Source organism: Thyridium curvatum, assembly GCF_004353045.1.
Source record: "Thyridium curvatum strain D216 chromosome Unknown NODE_38_length_371496_cov_78.080427, whole genome shotgun sequence".
In the NCBI taxonomy this organism is placed as follows: Eukaryota; Fungi; Ascomycota; class Sordariomycetes; order Thyridiales; family Thyridiaceae; genus Thyridium; species Thyridium curvatum.
In genome coordinates, this window is record NW_022156793.1 from 20,414 (window position 1) to 37,692 (window position 17,279).

At 56.4% G+C, this 17,279-nt stretch overlaps 2 protein-coding genes across 2 annotated transcripts; both read right to left on the reverse strand.

Moving 5' to 3' along the window:
- Window positions 1-2,151: 2,151 nt before the first annotated feature.
- On the reverse strand, window positions 2,152-3,444 carry E0L32_006569 (uncharacterized protein; the record flags this gene model as incomplete). The annotated part of the gene is made up of 1 exon (XM_031141216.1): window positions 2,152-3,444. The coding sequence occupies one exon, from the start codon at window positions 3,442-3,444 to the stop codon at window positions 2,152-2,154; it is 1,293 nt and encodes a 430-aa protein (XP_030994635.1).
- A 2,948-nt stretch (window positions 3,445-6,392) lies between these two features.
- On the reverse strand, window positions 6,393-8,248 carry E0L32_006570 (uncharacterized protein; the record flags this gene model as incomplete). The annotated part of the gene is made up of 2 exons (XM_031141217.1): window positions 6,393-6,852; window positions 6,915-8,248. The coding sequence occupies 2 exons, from the start codon at window positions 8,246-8,248 to the stop codon at window positions 6,393-6,395; spliced, it is 1,794 nt and encodes a 597-aa protein (XP_030994636.1).
- Window positions 8,249-17,279: the final 9,031 nt, after the last annotated feature.

A 17,279-nucleotide genomic window follows, 5' to 3' on the forward strand; every position in this document is an offset into this window, starting at 1 on the left:
CACAGCTTTATCGAAAACAGGCAAGATAGTGCGAGCTAACTACCATGAAATGCGCCGCTCTATCCCCGATTCTTATCATGTTATCTCGCTGCCTGCCTGCTTAGACTTCGGTGTTGCTGACCGTGCGGTCCAAGAGCGGTCAACTGCTCCGGGCCCGACAGAGTGGTCCTGCCGTGCGGGCCTTCGTCGTCCTAGAGCCTTTCCGGACGGAAGTCCGTTCGCGCTGTTCTAGCTGGGCAAGGGCAAGGATCAAGACAGGGACTGCGATCCTTTCTCTTGGTCATCTTGCTGTTGCCTTTCGCCAAGTGCAAATGATGTGGGGGTGGAAGGGCTCGGATTCGGATCTTCTCCTGAGAGGTTCAGTTACGACCCCCGCAAAACTAAGTTGATCCTTTGAAGCTTGGGTAATTCCCAGGGTATTGCTCTCTGATCTGTAACGCCGAGGATCCTTCGTGTGTTACCTCAGCCTTGTGTAATGCTGATGAATGACAGCTTTGCCTTCAAGAGGCAAGGAACTGGTTGACAAGGGGTGAACCCCATCAAATCCTTGCCGTTCCTGAAGAGCTAACTCGATACGGAATCTGCATGTACAAATACCTTCCGCCCCCCCAATAACGTGCCGTCCCTTGACAAGAGGATCTCCAAGTATTTGGCTTACCTGGATCGGGCAGATATTCTTACCGTCAAAGGCTGGTGGTGGAGGGATGAGTGGAGACGCTGCCTTGGTTGTACAGAGATCGATCGCGAGCCTTGTTTACACGAAGGTGTCAACAACTAACCAACTTTGTCTCATTGGATGAGTCAACAGAATGCGATCACGTCTCTCAAATGGACTTATATTGCCTAACAATAAACTAATGCCAGAAGCGGGTATCCGCGCAGCAAGGCCCCCAGCTAGGCTATATGAAATCTGACAAGCCCAGGTTTTCCCCCTCCGTCTCTGGATAATCCCGGAGGCGTTATGCATGTCAGCAAGGGAAACAACATTAGTTGCTATGGGAATTATTGATTTGTCTTGTGTTCCTCCCCTCTATCACATCCAAACAGCGCCAGTCTCACTTCCGAAAGGCCGCCACTGACGCCTACATGGAGGCCCACTAGGCAACCAGTTATGCCAAAAACGCATCCGAGACATGCTTACACGAGCTGGAGCGTCAGTCATGAATCGCTTTACGAGCCTGACAAGTCGTTTCTCGTCATCAACGTGCCCCTTGCCAAAGGATGAGACTGGAGGCAGTGGTCTAAAGAAAGCAAGCATACCGAGCAACACGCTGATCCAGCCCCGGCCGACCCCAAATTATCACCTCAAACAGTAAGACAAGGCATCAGCAAGCCCGCCCCCCCCCCCCCCCCCCCCCCCCCCCCCCTCCCCCCCCCCCCCCCCCCCCCCCCCCCCCCCCCCCCCCCCCGCCACTCTCTTCGGTCCCGAGCCATCCCCACTGTCATCGGCGAACAGGCGGGGGCATCCACTTACTGCGCCGTAGGCCGAAACGCCGTACGCCGCACACCCTCTTCCTGATGTGGATGGATATCGGCTTTCTCTGCGAATTCCATATATTCCTTTTAGAAACAGGCTTTTCCTCCTCTGTTTGAACAGCGGGGTGCGTCGCAAGATGGTGTGTTGAGTCCACCACGGGGCCTGTAAGCGCTAGGGGCGTACAAGGCCCGGTGCAGTCAGGCGGCGGCTCGTGCTGACGGCGTGGATGCTTGGGTTAGGTGAGATGGATGGGGCGGGCACCCGCCTCCCCGTCCGTGTCGCTATTGTCGATCTGATGGTCTGATGGTCTGGCCTGCAAGCAGCGGAGAATAAGGGACCTTCAACGATGGACTGACAGGCGCCAACGAAGTGGTGTCTTTCGCGTAATTCTCCGGCCGAGCAGATGAAGCAGCAGTGACGAGACGGACTTTTGGGGGTTGCCCTGAGATTTGCCTGCGCGCGCACACAATACACACACACACACACACACGAGAGACTCGTAGTCATCCCCCCAAAGTAGTATCAAGGGGCGGCCGCCGCTAGCCACTCTCTTCGCCGTGCAGCACGTCATACCATGTCGTCACGCGCATTGCCGATGCATAATGGCAGCAATAGCAAGCACTTTAGTCGTTCGGACTCTGGTCGCCCAGTACCCACCCTCTATCACATCATAGTCATAGGTTCTCCTTCCTGAAGCCAGGCGGCATCCTAATCCCCATTGCCGCGGCTCTCTGCCGGGCGTCCACGCTGATATCGCCGCCGACGCGACCGCCGCCGCGCCCATTCCTCGCTGCTGCGCCGCTCCCCGAGGTGGAGGTCCCCGGGACCGTGACCTCGTCGACCTTGCTCCTCTGCAGGCTAAACGCCGGGCACACCCACTCCCGGCACGTGCACTTGAACCCTTGCCAGGCGTAGCGGCCGATGGACGAACCGCACTTGGCGTTGGGGCAGACGAGGCGGCCCTCGAGCTCGCCGCGCTCGAGTGTGGGCCTCATCCAGGACAGCGGCTCGATAAAGACGTGCTGGCAGGGGCCCTTTTGCTTGCTGGTGGCGTCGAGGGGTTCGTGCGTGACGATGAAGGGCTGCGTCGCCAACACCCTCCTGCACTTCTTGCAGCGGAGTTCCGTATTCGGCCTGCCGCTCTTGACTGCGCTCTCCTCCCCCTCCTCCACATCCTCCTCTTGGCCACCATCAGCAGCACCACCACCACCCTCCTCCTCGTCCTCAAAGCGCAGCCAGTCCGGCGCCCGCCCGATCCTGGCGCTCTCCTCCACCTCGCGCTGGTACAGCCACTTCCGGTAGACCGGGTGCCTCTCGACGGCGTCGTCGCCGCCGGCGGGGCACCCCATGAGCCACCACATCTCGAGCTGGCGCATGAAGCCGTCGTTGGGCTCGGCGAGCTCCCTCGCCTCCTTGACGAGCTCGAGCGCGCGCGCGACGGCCTGCCTGGCGGCGGCGCGCCTGTCCGGGTTGCGCCGGTCGGGGGAGCCAAAGCGGTGGGGGTGCTTCCACAGCAGGTAGGCTATTACGGCTGTGACGGAGCGCGACTTGCCCATGGCGCAGTGCACAAAGACGGCGCCTGGGCTGTTGCTCTCGCGGCCGCTGGTGGCGGCGAGCGACAGCTGCTCGAGCTTGGCGGCTGCATCGCCCTTGCCCAGAGAGGGTAAAGGGTCCGCGTCTGTCACCTCGGCATCGCCAACCCGGGTGCCGGAGTCGGGATACAAGCCCGATTCGATGAACCTGACACACTTGGGCAGGTGGACCAGCAGGTCAGCGTCCTCGACGTCGTCTATGTCGATGCTGAGATGGACGAACTTGCCGCGCAGGTCGGACCACTTCTCGAGCGAGTACCCGACGACGGAGAGGATGTGCGTGATGCGGTGAGCCTGGAGGGTGTCTGCCCTGCGCAGCGTGAAGATGCCGCCGATGTAGAGGTCCTCCCTGCCCGGAACCCTGTCCAGCGACATCGTCGTCTCTATGCGGTCACGGCAGGCCTGGTGATTGCGATGCAGTGGTGTGATGAGTGCTACAGCCCGTACCTCTCCGGCTGTATTTGAGTCGTCCGCCACACAGACAGCCTTGGCCCGATGTGAGATGGCAGCCAGTAAGCCTCGGCTGTTCAAAATGTTGTGCAGCCCCGCAATCCGCTTTGCGGCCTGGAGCAAGCCTCACTCAGTGGGCAGCCGGGATGCACGGCCGGAATGAAAGTCGTCCCTTCAGGGGTGTATCCTGCTGTCCCTCTGCCGCTCAGTTACGTGTTCTCTTCACAGAGTGGCAGGCAACAATGTTGTCAATCTGGTGCAATTCCGTGGTATTCTGCGCCTGTCGTTGGCGCAAGTGTATTTTTCTCTCTTTAGCGGCTGCCGGCGGGGCACCTGCTCGCCAGCTGCGAAGCTCAAGGGCTCCAGCGCCTGCAACCCCGCCCGCGTACGACAGTGTGGTTCTCACTAACATGACATCGCCACCAGACACTGCCGAGGGCTTCTAGAACACTACCTAGAAAAACAGCCGACCCGGACGTGCGTAGCCCTACGCCTGGCCCGACACCACCCACCAGGCCGGCAGGTCAGCCTTCCAAGGCCGTCTTTCCAAGGCCATGCAGCCCTGGAGGTGCTGCTGGCTGCCGAAAACGGCGCGGTAGGGCTGTCCTGGCCCAGGTGACACCGGCCCATCGAATCGATCTGCCTACACTACCTTGCCTAGTACTGTACTGTAGGTAGTTACTCATCCGTTCGGCTTTGGACAGGGCTGATCGTTGATGAGTCGAGGCCGGCATTAGTGTTGATCCATGAGCAGATTTCTGATGATCCTCCATATTTCGAAAATCTGCAACCGCGTGACGTTTCGCAACAGCAGAGAGTCTGACCAAGTGTGCCGCAGCAGAAGGGCGACAGGCCATGCATGGGGCGAGTGTATCCGAGTCACGCATTGGAAAAGCACCGGGGTCTTCTTCTTTGTCTTGCCCCATCCATGCAATATATGTGTCTCAGTCCGAATCATCAAGTGTTATTCCGCCTATGATCATTTACTAAGCAGGTATTGTCGTTTCACAGCAGAGGGCTGCCGTTTCTCCTGCGTGCCACAGCAGCGGCCCCCTCCTCCCTCGGAAGGCCATTTCTTTATTCCCCTCCCGACTCCCAAGGCATGTTTGATATCTTACATCCATCTCAAGCTATGTATGCCGTCCGTTCGGTATGCACCTCCCTCCCCAACGCGTGCATCTCGTTTGACTGGATAAATGAACCCTTGCTAAAGTGAGCAAACGCCTTCCGGCCACACCCAATGTGACAACTCATGGTCCGTCCACTGCAACATGCAGGGGAAGATCAAGCAAAAGCAACATCCCAGAACCCAATGTCATACCCAGTTGTGCGCCAGGCCTCGAGCCGAGAGGCGGATGAGATGAAAACAGAGCAAACCAAAAACAGGCAATGGATCATCATCCCCATGAAAGAAACTCCAAGATGCCAGGTAGTAAGCAACCAAAGTGATCAACCGAGTAAATGTGATGACCGCAATCCGGCCCGGATGCAGTGCGGGCATCTGCAAAGATCAAGTCCGTGTGCCCACCAAGAGGGTGCCCGAGGGTGCACCCTCGTGTGTGGCGCACCTCCTCCTCCCCCCCATTGGAAGACGGGTATTGTGCAACAGAAAAGAGAAAACCAAATGCAAAGCAAAAATGGTAACAGACAACGCACGAAATTTTCTTTTTGGGCAAAACACAAGCAGCAGAGTCGGGACGGGACACCCCATCAGTACCCTCCCCCACTCCTCCTCCAGAACACCCCCCATGCAGGGACGAATTGCTCGCAGTCATCTACCGCTCCAACGGTAAATTGACAACAAATGGAGAGCACATGTAGTATCGGAAACGTTTCGAGTCGCATCACATGCGGGATCGGGCTTCGACCACAACGACCCAATGCGAGACATCGCCTCCAGTCCAGGATTGGCACGGATGGGAGAGCACCTCGTCCCAAAACCGCCCGTCCAATCCGCTTCGGAGGAGCTGCCCAGATAGCACGGACATCAAACATCGATCGGCCATCTCCCGTCCAAGAGGAGAAGCCGGGAGGGACATGCCCTGCGGACCGAGCCCTGGAAGCGTGGCGATCCGCCGATCCGCAGGGACAAAAAAAAAGGTTGACGCCTCGGGCTGTAGGAAAAGTGAGAGAAAATAGAACGGCGGAAAATAGAAGGCGGCGGAAAAGGCAGTTGCTGAGTTGACCCGCTGCGGCCCCAATTGGCCCTGCTGGCCCTGCTGGCCCTACTCCAATGCACGAGAGCGGTCGCCTGCTCCGCTGATAGGGCCAACCCGGCAGACAACCCCTCACGTCCCGTGCTGGTGCAGATTGCAAGGTTCGATGCGACCCTGTGCCTTCGCATGGGCTCTCATGTCCCAACGGAGAGAGGGACCGTCCCCGAAAATGTCCAATGGAACAATCCCGTGGCTGGAGGGGATGTGCAGAGCTCCCCAACTTGCCCCTGCTGGCACAACCCCGGCATCACTCAAACGCTGTCCCTGCAGGACCGGTCACTGAGCGCAGCGACGCCGGCATTGCGCCAGCGGAGCATTCTCGCGGTGGATTCTGCAAAGCCCGGTGATGAGTTGTTCAACGGCTCGCTGTCCGACGATTGCGACCTGCATCCATCGCCTATAGCAATGAAAAGTCGCCGAATGCGCATCGCAGCCCGAAAGCAGCCAAAGGCGCGGAAGACGCCCCAAGCCCCGCCCATCTCTCTCTCTTTCCCGCAGATACTGTGCGCTTTGCATGCCCAGGTCAGCCACGCCAATCTTTCAGAGAGATGCGCATTTTGAGTATGCCGATTTATGTGTTGTGACCCGTGTGTTAAGACCCATGATCAAGAGAACGCTTCGGCTCATAAAACGTAAGCGATCGGATCGGTCGGGAAATCAGCGAGAGCGAGGCACAGCAGGCTCTTCCTCCATCATGCAGGCGTTCTCTAGCATGTTAGTCCACTTGCCACTGGTACCGGCGTGGCTGTGCTTGAGGTGCTGCCGGAAGTGATCGGCTCGGTAGAACTTCTTGCTCGAGTTGCACTCCCGAAACTTGTGCACGTCCTGCAGGTGGCGAATGCGGTCCTCCCAGTCCTGGTCGGTAGCATGGCGGACCATGGAACGGCCCGGAGCTTGCCCACTTCGCGGAAACTCGTCACCGCAATAGCCACAAGTATCTGCTTCCCCTGGCCGCGACGTGGATGCGTGGAATGCCCGGTCATAGCCAGAGAGCGCGGAGCAAGACCAGCTATGTCTCCGCAGGTGCAGCGAGCTTTGATGCCGCTCCGCCTCGTTCTTATTTTTGAATCTGTTGCCGCAGAAGGCGCACTCATACTGCTTTTCAGACTCATGAATTCTAATGGAGACTGTGTTAGTAGAAATGCCCGTAAATGATTCGCGTGGCAACATGGCACAAACCTGAGTTCCTCGACAGTCTCGAACTTCTTTGGTTTTTTAGGACAGCAGTCGCACATAAAAAAGCCCTGGATCTTTGACGCAGTGGGTTTGAGCATGTCTGGAAGCTTCCGAGGCGACATGACCTGGCGGTTCTGCTCGCTCAGAGTGCGGTGGTGAGGTCCAGTGGAAATGGAAGATCGCGGTGATGTCGTGAGCGAGCCGGTCTCATACGGGGAGTGGCTGGAGCTTTGGTCAGTGGGCGAGGTCCCACCAGGGGAGAGGCCACCGGGTGACCTCCGCCCATGGTTGTACGAGTGCATGCTGCTCATGTTGCTGGCTGTCAGTGACAGGCCCGAAGCGTAAGATCCATTGCGGGTACCAGACGACATTGGGGTGGACCCTTGAGGGACAACAGCAAGCCGGGGAGTCGGCGATCCTCGCGACAAGCCCTCATTGCGTCTCAGCCTATCGCCAGGTGATGGGATGCTGTGAACCGATGCCTGTTCACCGGCCGGGGACGAAGCTCTCCGCTTATGCCCAACTGCTTGGAACTCGGAGCGGCTCAGCCTGTCATCCGAGACAAACTCCTGCTCGTTGTAGTAGCCATCGCCGCGGCTCGACACAGTCGCATCGTCCGGGATGGAGCCGCTATTCGCCCGCCCGCTTCGTGGTGAGCGGTCGGGATCCATGAGACCGCTCGGAGAGTAGTACTCAGCCCGTCCAAAGGGAGGAGGGTTGAGGGGCGAGGCGGCGGACGACAGTGGCGTTTCGAGTAATCGGTTTGGCGAGTCGGTTGTGGGCTGTTGCTTGGCCCTGGTCGGCAGGGACAGCGGCTTCAGCAAGGAGAGGCGCTCTTGAGGTCGTGTCGATGGGTCCTGGGCAGAAAGGCTCAGAGCTGAACGTAGTGGTGGTGACCGGTTATCCAGTGCCCTCCTCACGTCAAAGCTCTTGACCATGGCGTTGTCATACGAATCCGCGCCCGAGTTGAACTGGTAGTGGTTGTGGTGAAGGCCGAAGCCGTGTGGCCGCAAGGGCTCTCGCCCTGCTGGCGGCGGGAAGGGTTCGAATCCTCGCGAGGAATTGGTCGATGAAATGCTGTGGTAGCCCTCATCCCTCATGTCCCGTCTCTTGTAATGCGGTATGTCGTCATCGTCAGGGCGCAGTGGTCCCCGGTATTCCATGCGAGGGCCATCAGCCCCGGGCACATACCGTGGCGGCGGGAGCGGAGGTGGGACGTCGCCGAGGCTCGATGCGCTGGGAATCGAGAGAGGCATTGAAGCTGTTGAGGGTGACAGGCCTGACGAATGGCCGGCGAAGCCGTGGCCCCGGGCCGGGCCATTGTCGCCTCTATACATGGCCGAGAGAGTGCTGGTGTATTCTCGGGGTGCGAAAGGAGTTTCCATTCTCAGCTCGAGCCCGAGATGGAGAAGTCGTATGTGCGGGCAGGTGGGTGGGTGGGTGGTACCTGCCAGATGCAACTTGGCAGCTGCTGGGGCTCCGAGTCCGAATCTAGGTTGGACAAGCGCGACGGAAGAAAGAGCAACGGAGCCGCCGAGACGATGTGCTCAACTATCGTTATCGCAGACGAGGCTTGCAAGTGGTACGATGCTCGGTTGGCCGACTATGGCGTGTCATTCGAGCTTCGAACGCGGCACAGGTGCGTTAGCAGTGGTGGTGCTCACTGCTGAAGTTCCCAATTACAAGAATGAGATCTGTGGCTCCCAAGAGGATCCAATGCAAGAGCAAGAAATCAAGAATACAAGAGCTAGAGAAGAGCGAGCAAAAAAGGGTGAGGATAAAGCTTGACGACAAGGTCCAGTAGACGGCAAGCACCGAAAGGAGCGTGGCGTATGTTGGTTGCAGAAGAGACTATGGCGCAGGCGTGTGGTGTCAGTAGTCCGGCATGGCAGTTGAAGTCCAGAGTCGACGTACATCCAAATTGGAATAAACGGTATTGAAGAAGAGAAAGTAACGAGACCAAGATGTCGCGGTTCACTGGGCACTAACAATGCCACCCTCGGTCCATGTGCGTCGTTGTTCAAGCAGTCAAGCCAACAATGACAGTTGCGGTTCTGGACGTTGCGGTCAGAAAGAGTGCCGGTTTTCGGGGGTTGGATGTATGTGGTGAACGGGTATCAGCAAGGTAGATGGTGTGTGTGTGTTGTCCTGGTGGGTGTTTTGCAGACTTGGATAGGCGGATAAGACTCGACGCTGACAAGAGTGATTTGCGTGACGAGAATAGAAGTTGGGGAGGGTGGTCGAGATGCGAGCAACAGAGGAGGGACAAGAAGGGTAGATAAGATGCAGCAGGCGAGGCAAGTCAAATAGCATCTAAGTCAGGTATGTGTGTAGGCATGTAGAAGAAAAGGGAATAGGCCCAAGGTAAGGGAACCCGACAGGGATCAACGGACTTGTGTTGTGTGGAGGAGCAACACCAGGCTTGTCAGGGTACCTTGAATAATAATATTAGCGGCACAGGTCGACGACGGGATGGGATGCATGATGGCTAGGTTGGTGGGAGTGGGATGGGTGTGTGTGGGTGTGGATGATGTGGATGTGGATGCAGCAGATGCGGATGGGGACAGGGACCCATCCATGGCATGGGCATGGAAGACATGGAGCATGGAGCATAGTATGGAGCATGGTTGGAGATGATGGGACAGCCAGGCCAGAGGAGGTGACAGGGGTGCTGTGTGGTAACTCTGTACCTGGTAGGGAGAGAGCGGAAACGAGGGTGAGGGTCAAGGATGAGAAGGGTAAGGTACGGAATTGGTACAGTACACTTACTTCGTACCAACTTTACGGACCAGCAGTTCGCTCTGCGAGAGAGAGTCGAGACCCAGGCAAGAGGAACGAACAGTGGAGAACGGCAAACAACAATAGTAAGGTAAGGTACGGAGTCGTGCTGGCTGAGAGAAGATGAGGTCAGTCAGGGCTCGTATGGCTCACCTCCCTCGGGCCACTTGGTCGGTCAGAGAGGAGGGAAATAGCCACAGCGGACAGGACAATGGGACATGGTTTGTAAAGTGTTTGAGAGGAAGAGGAGGAGAGAATGAGTCGCGGCTGTCCGCCAAAGCCACGGCCTTGTTTGTGCTTGGATGGGATGGGATGACACACAGTCAGAGAGGCAGGGGGCAAGAGGACGAGAAACACCGCTTACTTACAACACGGGACTGAGAGGTTGGGATATCAGCTGAGGCGGCCGGATGAGAGGAGTAGCGAGCAGTTAAGAAATAAACCACAAGATTCTCTCAAAGCAGAAGAAGTTGTGCAAAATTAGATTACGAGGTAGTATGTTTACGAGAAGAAACCAAGACACAATAAGGAAAGCGAAATGGGTGAAAATTTGTCGACTTACACTCACACACACTGACACGCAAGGACACGCCACACCATCCGAACGGAGTAAATACTTCGCGACATCAACAGCGGTGGCACGTCAATCCCTCAGATCTACCGGATGTAGGTACCGGACATGCATGTCCGTGCTGAGCGAGTACCTACTTGACCTTACCTGCTCACGGAGCGCACAGCTCGTCTTTGCTAACTTCACAGCGTCAAGCACAGACCGTTTCTCGGCGGCAGCGCCGTCTTCTTCTCTCCGGGACCTGTCCAGAGCAGAACAGGCAGTCGAAAGACAGTGGAAAAGGAACGGGTGATGGCGGTGGAGTTTGGCTGCCTGTAGGGCAAGCCGGTTCCATGCTTTGAATTGGATGATGGGTGGGAGGGAGCCATCAGAGTGCCAATACCAGTTAGGTAGTTAGCCAGAAACAACCCGGAGGTACAAGCTGGGGTTCAGCTCCAGAAGTAGCGATACGTATCCATCCTGACCGCACGCCTGGATGTCTCAAGCTAGAGTGGTAGCCAGCCTACCACCGACCTGCTCGTTTCTCAGACGACCTGTGAGAGCGTGCCCTGGAAGGCGAGGACACCCACAGCACGGTCAGGCGAGATCCACTGCCTCGGACACGCTAAACACGCCTTGAAAAGGGCCACCAGACAGGGCACTCAAGCGACAAGTCCAGAGGAGAGGGCCCCGTAAAGGATGCCCATGCTCGGCGCTAAGGCATTCCCCATCCATGAGAAGCCAGCCCTTCCATTGGACGGTACGGCGCAACTGAGTAATGTTGGTACCTTAGGGAGGGTGGCTGCTGAAAAGTCCACTGCTTGCAAATTAGCCCACTGCTACACACTGCTGTTTCCAGGGCTTCAGGGTAGGTAGTCCGGTAGCTGCCTCGTACAGTCCCAGTGGCAAGTCTTGGAGGCGCTCGTCGGCGAAGGCTCGTAAAAGATCGCGAGCGTAGGCGACCAGCTCTGGTTCATTGGTGAGTACTAGGTACTTAATTGATACAAAATGGACGCTCTTGGATGTCCTGAGCGGTCATTCACCGCTGCAAGATGGAATGGGGCGAGTGTTCAGCAAGAGCACTCCATGAATCGCCCACCTCCTCCTGCCATCACCATACATCAGACTCACTGTGAGAAGGAGGTATTACTCAAAAGAATGTTCTGGCGGGCCATGGTGCACAGACACTGGATGACACCATTGCGTTCAGCTGGAACAAGGCATGCCGAGCAACATAGTCCACTCCCCTAGCAAGCGGATATTGTGTACCAGCTGGACAGCTGCCAAGAGCCGTTTAGGGGGCGCCATGAATGACATCTCATGATGTCCTACCTATTAGTTAGGTTAGGTACTTTTGAAGACGAAGAGAATCCTGCGGGCAGAGGCTGACAGGAAGGCCCGCGATCGCACCGCAGGATGGTACTTGCATTTACTCTGATTACTCTTGTTGGGTCAATCCAGCCAGTCTTGGGAGACGCGGGTGACTTTTCGTGCTCCGCAGACTTATCTGTCTACTGCTTTGTTTGTCGGCAAGTGCAGGTATGGTTGATCTCTCTATCTCCCTCTAACGGAATGCCCGTGATAGGAGCAGCGGCTCCAAGGAGGCTCGCATGCATGTGTGCTCGAGACGAAGACCCGGGCCCAAACGAACCTGCTGCCTCAGCCAATCTCGGAAACGACTCCAAAATCCATTCACGAGTGCGCGTACTCGATACGACACAACATCCAAGATGTGGATTTCCGTTTGATCCGTCTCGTGTCCAGACCCTCTATCAGCCACCTAACTTGCGATTGCGCCGAGCAAATCAGGGCGCAGGTCCTGACTGTATCGTCTGCCTGTAGGAAGGTTGTCGACGGCCGTGTCAGATCCTGGGATTTCCAGCTGAGCAGCAGCATATAGCTGCTAGTTATCCCTCTATATCGTTCTCTCTCTCTCTCTCTCTTGAGTCATCAGGTTGGCCACCTCGCTCACCGCCAGTCGCGCATCTCGAGCTCATCTGTATGCCGTGCATGCTGCCGTTGAACCTCGCCCCATCGTGGTTACTCCTGGTGGACAGCTCGCCTTGTCCTACAGACCTGGTGGCCAGGCATTTTGGAGCTCAGCCCTACGGGGTGTCGCACACGCTGACAGGCTAAACCTGCCTTACCTGAGCTGCCGTGGGCGGCGTGACAAGGGTGCGAGGCGTGTGACAGGGGTACCAAAGGCCGTGTCCATAGGTGCGAAGATGCTCCTGGTCCAAGTTACCTACCTCAGGTCCCCTAGCTACTTGGCCGTTCTCCAGTGTTACTTATTAGGGCTGGCAATACGGCAGATGGGACAAAGCACACCGGCGCCTGTGTCCGCTGTAACTAACTACTGGCCCAGCAGCCTCAACTCGTGTCTCGTTCTGGTCCCGCGAGACCTTTGTGATCTTCATGGCGAGGTACACAAAATTTACGTATTTGAATCTTTCCGGAGTATTTGAGAAGATGGAGCGGGGTTCCATCATCGTTCATGCAATAACCCCTCAAATCCGTCAACTGCACCATACCATTCTCAGCGAATGTCATCATCTAATCGTCTAAATATCCTGCATTTGGTGTAGTCCACGGCTGTGCCTGGAGGTCGGAAGGCAGTTCCTGCCACCACCTACTTGTCCCTACTTGTACGTATCTGTTCGACAGAGAAGTCATTAACAGTGTGCAAAGATGGAATACCACGCATTACTTTGATTCCTGGTGCAAATTGCTGTCCAGATGCCCCGCCGTCGGCCAAGTGATTCGCCAGATGGTCCCAGAGGAAAGGTTGAGGTCTTGTGGGAATGCAGGCCGCTAACAAGGAAGGATCACCAACCGGCGCCCGCGGTATCGAGAGCATCCGGTCCAAGAATAATGCCGTGCACAACTCAGCAACCACTACAGCACAGGCCTCCCCACAGAAATAGGCACGGTAGACATGCAGACACAAGCCTGCCTAATCAAGCCTACATAGGGTCACCATTGGCACGCACGCCCAGTCATATAATCAATTACCAAAGCAGCCTGCAGTGGTAGTTTCCAGGAGAGTAAAAGCCCTCAAGGTGGAGGGGCACTGATTTGGATTTGGTAGATCGGAGAATCGAAGCTCGGAGCCAAGTGCTGCGGCGACACGGGTACGGACACACCAACACCACCGCTACTACCTTTTCTTACCGCTGGAAGGGCTGAATACAACGAAAGAGCGGAATTTGATCTCTTGTTCGATGTTTGTTTCGTCATCTTTCCCTCATCAGAGTCTCCCTCATTCAATAGCTCAGCCCACAGCGGGACCCCTTTCCATTTTCGACGCCTGAGCACTTCACTTTGCTCCACTTGCCGAGGCTTTTTGAGTCCGAACATTTCTTGCCTCGAGTCCCCCGGCTCAGGCTGAGCTTCGTGGGCGGAGTTTCGATTCTGGTCAAGCGGAGGGCCTGAGGCATTCCAGCACTGTCGTGATGCACTGCATCTACACCGCACCTATCAGCGTCTCACAGCTTTGGGGGCGAGACTCAACTGCCGCCTTGGGAGAGAATTCCAACATGCTGTGTGGCGTAAGTGGGCGCACAACTCTCACAGGAAGTTTTCGCTTGCTGCGACTTCGCCAAGGCCTGTAGCCTGTCGGCCACGATTCCAGCGTTTGACAAATGTACAATACTTGTAGATGGCGGCTTGGTATTTTCGTCTCGCAGCAAGCATCGACATGTCTTACCCAAGTGCCGGGACTAGCTAGTATCATGGCTGGAATGGGTGGTCCTGATCGTGACAGCGCCACTGCCCATCACGAGCCCCTGACAATTTCATTCTGGAACAAAGTCGAATCCAGTTCCCCGAAGTCGACGAGAGTCTACGGAGTAAGTAGTTAATTAACCTTTAGGTCAGTTCCATCATCGTAGCCAGTCAACTACAAGTAACTAAGCCCGCCTTCCACGCGTCCAGTCCTTCTAGAGCGGCGTGGTGTCCGGGACTTGCGCCTATCAGTGCTCGTCATTCAGTACAGCGGGCCAAGGGGGGTGACATCCAATTTCACAACAGGGTTGGAAACCAGATCTTAGCGTACTTGCACTCCAGATCTTGGCTCGACGGAATAGCTAGCCCTATTGGGCTCCAGTGCCGAGCACTCAAACTTTCCATCCGCCATCACCAGTGGGGGGTGGAGGAGGGTCCTTCAAGAAGCAAGGATGACCTGTTTGCTCAGTTCGTGGCCTGGTTTCAGGGGACTGATAGCACTGTCGATGCAATCACAAGCATGTGCTTTCCAACCTGCCACCAGGCGTCGAGATTGAGGCAAAGGGCGTGGCCGAAACGGACAACATTTCGAGCACTGCGACTCGTCATCTGTTCCCCCTGAATGCCAATCACTTGGAAGAGAGGGAGACGAGTCATGAAAGAAATGACGATCAAATTCAACCAGGGAGTCTACCATGGCACGTCAAAACGTGCTTCACAGCCCTCACGACGGCCTTGTCTCGTCTCGCGAACCCCCCTCCACAGCCATTGAGACAAGGTTGGTGAAGATCATAGCTAGTTCGAGGACGGGTGTTCCTGGCCAATGTCAGAGTTACCGAATGGCCCCTTTCGCCTGAAGCTAGGAGCCGGGAAATGTAGTCGGCAGTTTCCAGGCCCTGTGTGGCTTAGCTTCGCAGTGAGGTCGCCGACGGCGGCAAGTACCGCGTTTCCACCTGGACCGTTATCTGGCCCTGGTTTCAAGGCGGATCGATCAGTTGCGCATCCTGAAAACGGCGAGCTACAAGTAGAAGTGCGCCTTCCAGCCCATACTTGTACAGACACTTGTCGGGCCTGGTTCACATTCTTCACACAGCGAAGCACGGCATCGCCGCCTTAGCGTTCGATCTGTGGCTTGCCATATCTGCGTGCGCTAGCATCGTTGTTATGTGAGATGCGATCTTGGTAAAACGGCCGCACAAGTGTACATGGAAGGTTACAAGAGGCAAAAGCTACCAGTTGCTCCTTCAAACGCTCACAGTCGCCAGACCCCTGCCAAGATCTGCATACGGAGTACGTACTTGTGCTTCATTATCCATGATCTATCCTGCAACTGTCTTTTCTAAAATATAAAAACCGGGACTTGGGTACAAGCAATGCCAACCCATAGGCCAACACTTGGGGTCCTTGCGAATTATCTCGGAGAACCGCAGATTTTCAGTGGAGAAACGATCAACATCTTGCAGGCTTGGGGCTTGCGTGTTCCTGGCATAAGCACGCATACCTAGATGCCATGACAGCATTCTTCGAGAAGGGGACAAGAGAAAAAGGCTTGGTCTAGCGAGTTGGTAAAGGCTACTAAACCTTGCCGGCGCTCTGACCAAAGAGGCGGAAGGGACTGGCGATCGATCCGTCGCGATTACTTTCGTCGCTTTCAGATGACCTTAGTCAGTGACACGCGCGAGCGCCAACTTCATTGTAGTGTTGCACTACGACGACTGGCTGGGGTCAGATACCGAGCTCTGTCCCCAATTCCGCCGAGACAGCCACATCGACTACTTGTACATGACATCTCACACGATCAAGGGTGGCCGAGAGTCCATCTAGGGGTCACATCTATGCTCGGTAGGTATGCTCGGTGAAGACTGGACATGCCAATCCGGCCCCGCCCACGCTGCTTATCAGGTTTGAACCCGTTTTGGGCCTGTACACCGATCGTCGTCGGGAAGGCTTGCTCACCTTCCCGGTGATGGCATTTCCTCGGTGTAATCCACCTTCGGGCGGGCGGGTTGGAGCTTCGCAATCAAGGCAATGAATGTGTCGGCCAGCTTGTGCCTGTGTTGGGGCGAGAGACCTTGGACATCTTAATTGGCGTCGGAGATTGAGCTTCATTGTGGCAAGGCTTTCAACGGGGGACAGGATACTTGGGTGACATGATACAGCACAGCCCGCCGAGGGTTTCGCTGCATGTCTGCTGGGCGTTACATTGATGCGGGACATTGCATCATGTTGAGAGGTCTCGGGAGGGTACAGCTAATTGGCCCCGAGGTGCCAGCCCTACGGGCATGTGTCACCACCCCCATCTGGGTCACAGGGAGGCAGTGACAGCGTTGGTGTTGGGGGTACCTTGCAGGTCCTCAAGGTCGTTTTTGCACAAATTGTGAAAGGGCCGGGGACTGCCAGTGGGTTATGCTACCCAGGGTTGCATTGGCCGGGACAGAGATCAACTATGGAGTACGGAGTAACTAGAGTATGTACCTAGGGTACTTGGTGGTACTCTTCCCAGCTCAAAACCAAAGTACTCGACCCATTTGCCATGCCTCCTATCTGTCTCCTGGTTTGTACCCGCCACTAGCCTCTCCCGCACCGTCTGGGGTTGCTAACCACTGCTAACTTCGTTTGTTCGTAGGGCCTTGGTTTGGCGTTTGGGCGCAGGCTCGCAAATAACGTTGACTTGCCCTTGTTGCTCTTCGTCAAACTGACGAGCCTCGGCCCGTCTGATCTCGGAGGCGGCTAGGTAGGGTTCATCTTCAGTCACTGCAGCATCCCCAGCTGTCCCCCCAAGTACAAAGTTCTTCCGAGCTGTGTAGTTGATGGGGTTCTGTGGCTCTCTGTGGACAGGGTTTGGTAAAAGTGTGCGGAACGATGGCGGAAAGGTGCGCCTGGGTACATGCGTACGTACTTGGTAACTCTAGTTACAAGGTACCTACGTCTGGCGCTGTCGACACTTGGGAGCTCCGGTGCCCAGGTACCGTGGTACCGATCCTGTCCTTGGCACGGGAGAGCACACACCACCGACCATGATCTCTCTCAGGATCTTCGCGAGCCGAACTCCACCGAAGGTCCAGGGCTGACAAGCCAGCACCAACCATCCCAGTCGTGCCAGTTGCCTCCCGCACTCCAAATCAGCCCTCTGTTCCCAGCACCTGAAGCGGGGCACGGCTCCCGTTCGAGGCGCGCGCTATCGATCCGGGACCCCTGGTTGCGCTTGTCCAGTCTGTGTCCTGCGTTCCTGTGCCTCGGCTCGCGGTGGGGCTCGTTCTCCTTTTACACACATCTTACCAAGCTCGTCGGGGACCAGAACAACACGGCGACCTCGA